The following is a 13,531-nucleotide window of genomic DNA, read 5'->3' on the forward strand; positions in this document are numbered from 1 at the left end:
GTTTTAGGATTAGGGATCACAAGATGGCAGCACTTGTTTCCTAGTCTCTTCACTGAATGTTGCCTTCAAATCAGTGATAGTCTTGGGCCAGCTATCTTTGATTAGCCATTGGTGGAGATTGAATTGCCCACTCAGTCTTCAAAAACTAAATAGTGCTAAATGGCCTCACCTACTCTCTGTAAGTATATATATATATATATATATATATACTTCGGAATGACATGAATAGACTGGTAGCATGTAAATATACTTAATGTAGTAAGATTTTTACATTTTTGATTGAGTCGTTGAACGATGTATACCATGAGTGCGGTTAGTAGTTGGAAGGGGATCAATCGTTCGATGCTGTTGGCACACTCTCCCTCGATGAGTCTTTGGACTCCCTGGAGGTGTCACATAATAATAATAATAATAATAATAATAATAATAATAATAATGGTGAGACTTTCCTTCTGGAGATTAGGTAGGTTGAGATCTACGTATGAGAAAAGACAGAGGGTTGAAGTTTGTGTTTATGCTACCAGTACAGGAGTGCATCTCTGATCGGTTCTATCATTTACCCTCTTTCCTCTATACATAAACGACTTACTCTTATTCATCATTAATCCTAACCACAGGCTTTCTGATTATAGCACACAATCCATTCATCCTACTCATCTGATTAACCATGCAGCACTCAGTCATCCAAATCTTTAAAATCATTTGGAATTATTGCCTTAAACACTGATCTGCATACCATCCTTCAATGGGACAAATAAAATCTGTCACTTTCAATGCCGTCTTGCTTTTCTTTTTCATTTCACCTTCCCTTACTCATAGTAACCAGACTGGATCACTCCTATTTACTGACATTTACCTATAGCTCTAAACACATCACATCAATAACGTCCTCACTCTATAAAAAAGTAGGGATTCTTTTCTGCTCAAGATGTCATTTTCACAACCCAGCTGTTAACTATATACAAATCTCAAATCTGTAAATCGAATACTGTTCACAAGTTTGGGGTGGTGCATCCAAAACATCCCTAAAAATTCTCTATGCTTTCCAAAGTACAGCAACTCGGCTCATAAATGATCCCTCCCTTCACTCATTTCAACCTCTATCTCACATAGCACTGTGTCTTTTCTAAAGGTACTTCCATGGTAAGTGCTCAGAGTGACATATCACTGGTTGTTCCACAGTCTTCCTCATGAAGTGTTCCCAAACAACTACAACCTAAGTCCTCAACAGAAAAAAAAGTAGATAAACTTCTGTCCAAACCCTCACTTGTATCCCAATCACGGCACTATTGTGCTATATGTTCTTCGATTTCAAATATCTCAGTTTTAATGAAGCCACACACATACATGTGTATGTGGCTTCATTAAAATATACATTAATATATATTTTAATGAACTCAGATATTTATTATACTTTATACGATATGATATTTCCTGTTATAAGAAACTACTTACTTTCTTATAACAGGAAATATCATATCGTATAAAGCGAATGTGCAAAATTTCATACTGGGAAAAGGAGGTAGCTAAAGTTTACAGTTATGTTTATGAACCAAGAATGGATTAGTCGCATACTTATTGTAGCCCTGAAACTACGAGAAAACAACAATTTTTTTAATAAAGGAAGGAAATGTGGCATCTTCTTCGACTAAGTTACTTTATACATTCCATGATTTTGAAATTTCCAGGAAAATTAAATAGAGAACTAGCTTTGTGCCTATATAAGAGTTCCCTGCAATTCATACCCAGCCAAGAATGCTCTTTCTGATTTTGACAATTAATTTCTTATATATCTGGAACTTATGCCGAAGTCTATTCTTTTGTGATTCCTATATTTCTTAGAATAAACTTGGAATCACTCTTTATCTTTTGGCGCCGAATTATTTTGGCATATAGTGGCAGAATACAATTGTTAATGATGTAGAAAGTTCAGCCACAGAGAGAACCGAACTGTTGATGACGTCACAAGTAAAGTATGGATTGCGGCAACGACGAAATGCAAGCACGAGTTCTGTCAACTAAAACGCAAGGTGCGCATTTTAGAAGCGCATGCTTGCGGTGTATTGCAACCGAACGTCTTATGCTAGAGTGAAAGTGTATTTCTTGAGTTTTAGTAACATGGAGGAAGAGACAGCTAAAGCTTGGATATCAGCATTGGAAAGGTTAATATCTAGTGTCACATTTTTAGAAGAGTATTTCAGTACATCTACACTACGAAGTTTACTACTATGGGAATATCCCCTATATAGCATTTTTGCATTGGTCAGTTTGACGTTCATATATGGGTAAGTGATATTTTATTTTCATCTTTTCATAAAGTAACTTGCTAGTGTCCAGATGATTTCTTTCAGGATAAACTATCGGGACTTGCATTATTTATTTGATGGTGAGAGGGCCGCTACTGCACTACAAACGTGAAAATATAATAATAATAATAATAATACCATTTTTGTAATTCTTATTTCATGATTTAACAATAATAAGTTTTCACGGAGCGGAAAAAAAAAAAAAAGTGAGCTGTGAGTACCGGTATGCTAAAATACCGGTATTTTCGGTAGTTCATTGAAAGACGGCTTTAGAAAAAATCCAGCGTAAAGTTTTAACTTGAAACTTAAATATCGAAGTTAACCGATTAATGTGTCTGTGAGAGTTTTATTTTTCACATACTTATAATATACAGTATTGTCACTTTGAAAATTATGATGGTTTATGCTATATATTGTATGTGTGGGAAAAATAGAATATCAACTGCTTGTACAAAACAACGGAGTTTAAGCAGATGATATGGTATGTATTTTCCCATGCTGCCTCGAGTATTGTCCTGTGTTCAACATCGGAAACTTTCTTTTGTTTGTTTTATGTGCCCAGTATCTTTTGAGGCTTTTCGACGATTTCTTCGTAGTAGCGTTCAGGTAAAGCCGAGTACTTTCAGTGGGTTTTATTCGTGAATACATTTAATACTTGCCTTCCACTGATGTATTGTAATTTTCTATAAAATCAGTGTAATGCTGCTGCTGATCAGATTAAGTCAAAAAGAAAGAAATTGCAGATAATCGGAGAAAACAAAGAAAAAAAAAGTATTAACTATTTGAATCTCTTCTGGTCATTAACCATTTCTAGTTGATTGTAGTATAAACGTATTGTATTCATTCCTATCTCTCATTACTGAGGAAGGCTCTACTTCTCCCACGCTGACTCTTCGGAGAGTGCATACATTGTATGCACTCTACCAAGTACGGATTATGAATGAATGAATGAGTCCAACCTCCATGGCCACGCAGAATTCGAACCCGCAGTCAGGAGAGTGGCAGGAGAGTGGATACGCCAACCAATAATAATAATTATATTATAGCGAGTTCATGTCCAGTTAGTTACAGTGTAAACGAAACAGCTCGCTATATATACAGTAATGATAATTATATTATTACATTATTTAACGGTATCTCTATATACAGTTAGAAGACTCATCGTGGGAGATCCACACATTTAATAAGTTTCATACACAATTATTTTACAGACTTACTTGTTTTGTCAACCAGTTTTTTTCCAAGGTATTTTTTTTAGAAAGGTCATACATTAAATTAAAAATTTCACATCTCACAATATGAGAGGTATAATACTCGCATGTTTATCTTCCTGCAGGTAAAGAAGTGATATAGTTGTACGTGTTATAGGAAGCTCGCACTTCGCCGACCCAATCTCGTATCGCTTAGACCTCTTCCATACAAAATCGAACCGATATTCAGAAACCGAACTGCGTGTATGTATTATTTGTGGGCGCGCAATTTAGTTACCAATCCTCTCAAAGTAGTGCCCGATATATATATTTTTATTTTTCAGCAAATATTATTTTTTTAGATTGATTCATTATACTTTGTGAATTAGTATCTTTGAATGAAGGGCCGATTCACAAATGACTGTTGACGAAAAAGAGACTGGATTATTTTAGGCTACACAGTGCACTCTTCAAACTATTAGCATCATCGTTGGCAGAGAGCCGATACTCTGTTTACAAACTTGAGGGAATGAGATTTGTTGCTATCAGAAGAAGCAAATATTCAGTATGCTATTTACTAGGAGATGGGGGTCCTTTAAGGAATGGAGTTACAACAGGGCCAGCTACTTTTTAGAAAATTTAAAAAGGACAGTATTTCCTTTCAATAACCAATCATAAAACTGGATATATTTTTTAATTTAAGTAATATATATTGAAAATTATTTCATACAAACAATATTTAAGTAATATGTTAGTAGCCTGTCCTGTATTTAAGTACTTCTTTTTGGAGTCAACACTAATTCAAAAATTTCTCCCACAGATTATTTTTAACAATATTCATTATATCCTTCTGTGTTTAATGGAAGAAACAGTAATTTTTTAAAGAATTTCTCTAGTTACCTTCCTTACGTGGAATGATTATTGTACAGAAGAACCAAAAAATCTTCATCTCATCATCGAAAAATATTAAAGGAAAGCATTTGTCATTTTACAGCTGAATAGGAGCAAACATTGTAAGCAACAATGGCTTGAAAGTGCTTATGAGAATACTTTTTGACATAAATTTCCTTGGTATCGTACCACTAAAAGACCATCCAAGAGCCAATATCAACTTCTGTTTGTGATATTAAGGTTTACACAGCTCAGTAGCCATTCTGCAAGGTTGGTTCCATCATCTGACACAAGGAAAACTCTAGGAAATTCAGAGGGTAGCATGAGTATGAAACAGGTGCACTTCTGATAACCATGATATTACCAAATTATGTAATACACATACATGTCATGTGACTGCCATCACCAAGCCACTTTGCAAATAATAAAAACATTATTCATTATTAAGAATTATGGAAACAACTACATCATCTGACACAAACAAAGCCCTGTCTTAGGGCAAATGCACATTTGAAATGTGTTTTTCAAGCATGAGCTTGCATGGCATTCAGAGGGTAACGTAAGTATGAAACAAGTGCACCTCTAATAATCATGATATTACCAAAATCATGTAATAGAGATATATGTTATGTGACTACCATCACAAAGCCACTCTGTAAATAATAAAACAATCCCTCATTAAAAATTATGTAAACAACTACCATGTTATAGTAAAACTTCAGTTTAATATAAACCAAAATAATCACTCATTGTTTTGACCTTCATATCAAACTCATCTGGAATACACACACAGTATTCTACATGGTATGCTAAAGTCACATAATATGGTCAGTTGTTAAAACAACTGGCCTGACCTCTGGTGGGAAAAAACTTACTACATCAAAGCTAGAGTCCTGTTATTATCTATTTGGTTACAAATCATTAAGAGCTATATAAAGCCAGAGAGCAACATGTCCTCACATAATTATTCATATAAATTAGAACAAAACAGTATAAATGATGGCCAGTAAGAACTGAAATTATTGCTTAGTCCTAAAGTAAGAGTTTGCTAGAAAACTTGAAGAACTGAAGTGGGCTGAATGTGCATTATCCAAATTCTTGGGATTTTTATGCCCACCATTATTGTTAAGATTAGGATGGTTGATCAAACTTTCACAGGCTTCTTTAAATTTGCATATTCATATGCAAATTTAAAGAAGGTTTTTGTATGATGTAAGGAACAGGTACTTTTCCAATCAGTTTGGTGTAGGGTGTTAAGAGCATGATCTGAGAGCCTATATAAGAGGGATCTCCTATATATTTATATCAGAATCTCTCCTATATAAAGAACATGCAACATTTCATAAACAAAATTAAAAACATAAGGCTTAGCAAAGATAATTTATTAGTCAGTTTTGACGTTTCTGTCCTTTTCACAAATACCCCAGTCAATGATATAATTCTTCTCTTACAGAACAAATTTCTGCCTGATATTACAGCTCGCTTTGCCTATAAACTACATTCTGTTAACTACTTTCAATGCACTTTGTGTGACAAAATAATTTTTACTACAAAAAGAAGGTACAGCCATGGGTTCACAACTATTCCCCCCCCCCCCCCCCCCCCACAAGTTGCTAACTTTTATATGGAAGCTTATGAGGAATGTGCTCTAAATTCCTTTACTTCAAAACCTACAGTTTGGCTTAGATATGTTGATGATGTTTTCTTTGTCTGGCCACATGGCTGCCAAACATTAAACACCTTCCTCAATCACCTGAACAAACAACATGAGTACATACAATTTACTACTGAAATTGAAAATTAAAACTCACTCAATTCATCGAATACCTCAACAATATTTTCTGCAGCAGTTACCATTCTTTCATTTTCATCCATTAATATTATCTTAGCATAATCATTCTTCCTTCTACTTGCCACATGTCGAAAAAAACTCGAGTTTTTCTTGGCCTGATTTGCTGATTTCTACTCGTACTGCCCTTTTGTTGTTCTTACCAAGTGAGTTACTCTTCTGGCTTATTCTTTATACAGGGTGCCCACATTGGATCTCCCTAGTTTCAAAGAACGATAAAAAATCGAAATGTGGAAATATATAAGATTTTGGTTGTTTAAACATTCCAGAGATTACAAGTTTCATCCAGAATTTTTTTTACAAAAACTTAGTGAGTGTTCCTTTTCATTTGTACAATTTTGACACCATGGTCCATACACTTAAGTAGTAGTAACACATTGAAACTAGAGAGGTCCAATGTGGACACCCTATACTCTCGTCCAGCTGATTATTACCATTATTCATCTTGTTCTGTCTCCAAAGTGTCTTCTTATTTTTTAAGATTTAATGCTTAATCCCCTCATTCGTCCATTTTACATATACATTATTCAACCTTTTGACCTTTGGAATACATTCACATTGATGCTGTTATGTATTTCTTTATCAGCTCCCAAGCAGCATTTATTTCCTTACCACCCAACTCCTCTATTCATGCTATAGCTCCAAGCTGTCACATAAGATTGTCATAATCACCAGCCTTCAACATATATCCTTTCCTCACAGAAGTTTTCATATAACTAGCCACAACCCCAAGTGATCCTTTTGTGACCACTCTCACCAACCAGAGGGAAGTGCAAAATCCCACTCACAATTACATCCTCTGATAAAATGATCAGATCTAAAATTTGATCCTCGCGTGCCCTCCTTTACATGCTACTTCAGATAGTTATCTCTCAAGAACTCGAGAAATTCATTTTCCTTATTCTCAAATGCTATTTCTTAATTCCAGTCTATACCACCATAATTAAAATCACCCAAAAAATAATTATCCTTCCTTTGTTCAATAATCCAAGTTGTTTATACATTTCTTCATCACCGCCCTCCACATTCCCTGGCCTATAGCAACATCCAACTAAATATGTCTTCCTGTCAACCTGAAGTTAACACCACACTGCCTCATAACCATTGCCACTATTTCGCTCTTTCATGTCTACCTTATGTGGATATAATTCCCCTGCTGTCATCAGTAGTACTCCCTCTTCCTTCTTGTCCTTTCTATCCTCGTGAAAAATACTGTACCCTTCCATTTCTGTTCCTGTCAGGATATCATCTTCATTCAACTATGTTTCACTTATTCCAATGATTTTGCGGTGAATAAACTCAATGAGTGAAACAATTTCATCTCTCTTATTTCTGATACTTCTAGCATTTGTAAATAAACACAGCAGTTCACTTTTAGGTCTATAACCAGTCCTACCCAAGCCACTTGTTGATTGTGATTTTTCCAACCTTTCTTTACCTAGTCACCTTTATCACTGCTTACCACATATATACCCTCAGTCTAAACATTCCCACCAATATCGCAATATACTGGTAACCCTCGTATAATGCGGTACTTATATAACGCGGTCTACAAATTGTAGTATCCCTTATATTCATGGGATATAAGGGATACTTTATACTTACTTTCACCATTTTTCACCGCGGGACTTAAAAATCAAATTTTATCTTCGTTAAATTTTTGTCTGCTCATATCGCGCAAGTAGTTATAAGTATCGAATTTGGTTTTATTGTATCACTGAGTAAGGTACTCTACAGAGGGGTTTTGCAGTCTGTGTCATTCTCAACAAATAGTGCAATTAGAGACAGATGGAAAAAAAACAGCGCTAACTAATAAATCACATGCCCCCTCTCACAGAAACTATGCTGTATAGACTTAAGCAAAACCATATGTTGCACTGAAACACAGTATCTAACTAAAAACTATTGTCCAATTTTTCAGTTATGAAATAAGTGTTTTTTTATTGCATTTGAAATTCTCGATGTCATTATAACAGGACTACCAAGAATTGAAACGTGCCATATAATGAATGTATGAGTTCTCCTGCCACCTCAAATGCAAACAAGAAGCCATAAAATTCAACTAAGGGTTGAAACGTTTGTGTGTTGAGCCAGTCAGTAATGAGAAGTTCCATCGGAATGATAAATGACACCCTGTTGTGAATGTGTTAAAACTAATAGTGAATGTTGTTATGACAGTTTCAGATGTTATGGAATTCGATTGAAGAGAATTAGCATTTCAACTCAACACTTGTCGGCTGTTTTTGTCTTTGGGTCGCGCGATCTTTTGTTAATACTGCACCAATCGTATGCACGTCTTTATAGCTGCTGTCTTGTGTAAAACAAAATTCAGCTTGTACGTATTGTAACAATTAAAAAATAACTTGAATAATTTATAAGCATATAAAAGGATATCACCTGTAAATCGTTGACGTGCCAGCAAATTTCTCAGATGTGCCACCTCTGGCATTAATACCATGGGTTCGCCATCAAAGGTTTATGTATAAAGTGTTTATTGTTGAAAATTGTCTTCGTTTTCTGCCAGGAAAGCGCATTTAAAATCATAAGTGTGTTATTCTCAAGCAGAGCAGTTTATTTTCTGGTGAGTTACATACATATGTAATGCTTTTTTTTCAATGTAAAAGTTTATTTTTATTGTAATGGCCACTAAAACTGCAACAAAAGGGAAAAAGCCAACATTGAAGAGGAAATTCATTTCTCAAAGAAAAAATTAAAATCTTGCATCGGTTGAAAATTGAAGAAAAACCAGAATTTGTTGCAAGGACTCTGAATTTAAATGAATCAATAATTCAAACAATCAAACAAAATGAACATAAAATCCGAGAAAGTGTTATTGCTGGGTCAACAGTAAGTGCAAAACGCATTGCTTGTGTTCGCGATATTCTAATAGAAAAAATGGAGAAATCGCTAATGATATAGATAGAAGATTGCACTCAGAAGAAAATTACTTTGGATGGACACCTTATTAAGCAAAAAACTCTCAAAGTTTATAAACATTTAAAAGAACTCGATCAAGATTCTTCAGAAGAAGTCTCTCAGCATGGATTTTTGTGCCAGTAAGGGTTGGTTCGAAAACTTTAAAAAGCAGTTTTCTTTGTATAATCTTAAAATCCAGGGAGAATCAGCACCAGCAGATGTTGAAGCTGCCCGGAAATACCCAGCAGAACTTTTAAAAATCATTGAAGAAGGTGGTTACAGTGCAGACTAGGTGTTCAATGCGGATGAATCTGGATTATATTGGAAAAAAATGCCAAAACATATGTATTTTGAAATATGAAAGATCAATTCCTGGATTCAAAGTTTCCAAAGATAGAATTACTCTACTGTTTTGTAGTAATGCATCAGGTGATTACATGACAAAACCAATGTTTATTAACCGATCTGCAAATCCTTGTGCAATGAAAGGGCTCGACAAGTCCATCCAACCTGTTTATTGGCTGGCTAACAAAAAGGCATGGGTTACAGCTAGCATGTTTGAAAATTGGTTTTTCAAGTGTTTTGTACCCGGTGTAGAAAGTTACACAAAGAAAAAGAACATGGACTTCAAAATTCTACTAATTTTAGATAACACACCAGGCCACCCTACAAAGCCATCCGAATATTAAAATAACTTTTTTGCCACCTAATACTACTTCATTTATTCAACCACTCAACCAAGGAATAATATCAACATTTAAGTCATATTATATTCGGCAAACATTTCAATTAATTTTGGAAAAAATGGAATCTAATCCAAACATGACACTGCCTCAAGCATGGAAAGAGTTTTCAATATTGAATTGTATGAAAATTGTTTCGCTGTCCATTAAGGAATTACACCCCTCTACGCTGAATGCTTGCTGGAAATACATATGGCCTGAAGCCGTAATGGAACAAAATTTCGTACCTCCAGTGAATGCCGAGCTACGTCGTATAATAAACGTTGCACACATTTTTGGTGGAGAGGGCTTTTGCGATATGGTTGAAAATGAAATTAGTGAATTAATTGATGGAGAAACAGATTTAAATGAGGAGGAACTGGTACAATTAATATATGGCGGGGAAAGTTTTGCCGAGGATTCTGATTGTGATGAATCCATTAAAGAATTCAGTTTAAAGAAATTAGCAGAAGGATTGGACTTGGCAAGAAAGTTAGGAAGTTATTTTACGGATGATGATCCCTCGATGGAGTGCTTGGGAAAATTAACGAGACAATTGGATATTTGTTTAGCGCCATATTATGAACTTAATACAAAATTGCAACATAATGGAAAGCAAAGTCTTATTACTAACTTCTTGATGACTAAACCAGCCGAAGTATGCAATGAGAATTATACAAATGATGTCTAAGAGATTTCAAGTGGTGATGACCTCCGGCCACTTAAAGAATATCTACGAAATGTTATTTCTGAAGACAGTGATGACGATTAAAATATACGCTTTATTTTATTGTGTCTAAAACATTTATGCATTATGTGCAATGAAATTTATGTACAATTTGTAATTTTTATAATTTTATGCTACGTATTTGTCATAGTTTATGTTTTCTTAACTTACATGAATTACCTGAATTAAATAAAAATATTGTTTTTGTTGGATATGTCATTGTTGTTTATATAATTTTAAAAAAAAACTATTTCGAAACCTAACCCTACTTTTTCTATGTCTCGTATAATGCGATTTATATAACGCGGCATTTCTATTGAACCTAACATCCGCGTTATACGAGGGTTACCTGTATTCCATTTCTATGTTGATCATCTCCATACATACATTCACTGCTACTTCCAACATCCACTCTCCCTATGGCATGTCTCTCTGTTCATCCTTGCATCACACATTGCACTTCCATCTATCAAACTTTCTCCAGTGCATTCACTCCAAAGCCATTCAAATACAACCCATCACACCTGTATAATTCCATTCTTTCGACAAACTTTACTCCTTTCTCACATAGCTCCACTAGCATGCCATTTGTGATTCTGGATCTTCATTCTGGATCAGCAACACACTGACAACCTTTCCCACTATACAGTTATCTTTCACTCTTCTCAATAGCTTCTTGATATTCACTCTTACATTCTCCTTATGCCCACTTAAATCATTTTCTCCCTCCTGGATAGCAGACCTTATGAACTCTCTCATTAACTGATCCTCTAACAATGGAATCTTCATATGCTGCTATCATTGAATCACTCGTCATCTCCTTTACCTTTTTTTCTTTCAGTCTGTTCTTTTGCATACTTTCATTAGTTTCTACTAAACATCAAATAAAACTCTGCATATTCCTCATTTCATTTTTCATTTTCAATAACTGTTTCATCAAATCTTGTATTCTAACAGTTTCATTCTCTGTTACTCCTGTAGTCTTGCTCCCTCTCGTTCTGCTATACACACCTTACTTTGATTTCCACATTTATACTTCCTTTTGCTTCCTTATTACTAACTTTCGTTTTTGCATTCTTGTGTTCTTTCACTCCCTCAGTTCCGCTAGCTTTCGTTTCATTTATGCCATTTTTTATTTCTTTAGTCTTTCGCATTCCTTAACTCGTAGTCTAATAAAATATCGCACTTCCTACAAATCCATTCTTTCTCTTGTCTGCTGTTCAGTCTCTCCATGACCATATCGCTCACATTCTGCCATGCATGCATATTACATTCACAAGTTTTTGTAATTTCAGTTTTTGTAATTAAATTATTTGCAGTAAGCAAAACTCAACTGAAAATCAAAAGTTTTGGAAATTAAACAAAGCAGTAATTCTACCCTGGCTAGATGGAATTAAGTGAATTTGTTTTTTACAATTCATGTAAAAAAACAAATTAACTGTATGACCAACTTAGTTTTGATTACTTGAGGAATCATTTTTAGTTAAAACAGTGATATAATTCAGAATGATAGTAATAATTCTTCTTTGGATGGGATATAATGAAATATGTCATTTAAGTTTCTAAATTAAAAATTGAATCACTCCCATTTTGATTTTAATTGCTGAAATTAGGCACCAACAGTTGTGTATCTGTAGTGATGATGATCATCCTGTTTTCTACCCACTGCAGGTGAAGGCCTCTTCCATTGTGGGAGGGTTGGGTCTACTTCTTCCATGGTGACCCAGTCCATCTTGGGAGAGTGTATATATACTTGGATGAATGAATATATGAAGGTGGAAGACAATCACAAACATCCATGTCTAGGTGGGATTCGAACCTGCAGCCTCTTAGCTAGAGAGCAGATATGTCAACCACTCAACCAACTAGGCAATTGTATATGTATTACAAAAGCCAAAAGCAACTGTAGGTTCAATTGTGATAATTTTGCTGTACTAGAAAATTATTATGAAACACTTTTTTTATGATTGTCTGATCATTTCCTTATGTATTTTAAAAGATCTTGTAATTTTCTTTTTCACTCTGAAAGAATGAGCAATTTTTTGATATGCAATGAAACTTATTCTTTTTCAAAATTCATAATATACCATACATTCTTGCAGACAATTGTCCCAACAAAGTGCTATCCCAGCTATCATTCATCCTGGCAATTCTAGTATACCTGATTTTTCCAAAAAACAATAGTCTATAGAGTAGATTTCTATGGTCAGATGCAATCCATCTTTTATGAGGACATAAAAGAGCTGTATACAGCTCTTTTATGTCCTCAAACACACTCCAAGCATACACATATTCCATACCTCATTTGACACATTCTCGATCATGTCATTCTGGTTGGGTAGGTATACACTGCTTGGAAAGAAATCAACAGACATCCATTGCATAATCCATCTTGCCCTATGGGCAAGATGCATCGTGCCATGTAATGAGTCATGTTTGTAGCCAGTATAAATTGGAGCAGTGTGATGCTATCAGGTCAGTGCAACTGTTTTCAGGTGAAATAACTGCAAGAAGAAACTGACAGAGTTTGAAAGAGGCATTGTGATGGGATGCCATGTTGCAGGCTTGTCTGTTTGAGAAAGTGTTGACAAATTGGGCCATCCCAGGTCAGCAATCAGTGATTCCATACTGAGGGGATATTATTATTACGTGACACCTCAGGGAGTCCAAAGACACATTGAGGGAGAGCACTTACTCTATGACTCTGTCTCCACCACTAACAATCCACTAACTACAATGAACTGCAACTGTCATTATCTATGCCAATTCCATCTACTGTCCACAACCACCACTAGTATTATGTAGGAAGTCAACTGTGAGTGCTATCCACAGTGGATGACTCACCACGCTCACTGAATGTGATGACCATAGGGTGCTTATTGGGCCATCCCAGATCAACAATCAGTGATACCACACTGAGGTGGAAGAAC

General features: G+C 35.1%; 1 protein-coding gene across 2 annotated transcripts in view; it reads left to right on the plus strand.

Annotated features, from left to right (window-relative positions):
- Window positions 1-2,027: 2,027 nt before the first annotated feature.
- The window catches only part of LOC150094558 (uncharacterized), a 170,205-nt gene continuing 158,701 nt past the window's right edge, over window positions 2,028-13,531 (plus strand). The window contains exon 1 of one of the 2 annotated variants that reach the window (XM_090412329.1): window positions 2,028-2,285. In XM_090412329.1, the coding sequence (XP_090268455.1) occupies window positions 2,050-2,285 (236 nt within the window). In that variant the 5' untranslated portion in view covers window positions 2,028-2,049. The remainder of the gene's footprint in view (window positions 2,286-13,531) is intronic. The other variant, XM_090412327.1, reaches the window with a different exon arrangement.

This window comes from Typopeltis vanoorti, chromosome 22 (assembly GCF_054136105.1).
Source record: "Typopeltis vanoorti isolate ZY-2024b chromosome 22, IOZ_Tvanoo_1.0, whole genome shotgun sequence".
In the NCBI taxonomy this organism is placed as follows: domain Eukaryota; kingdom Metazoa; phylum Arthropoda; class Arachnida; order Uropygi; family Thelyphonidae; genus Typopeltis; species Typopeltis vanoorti.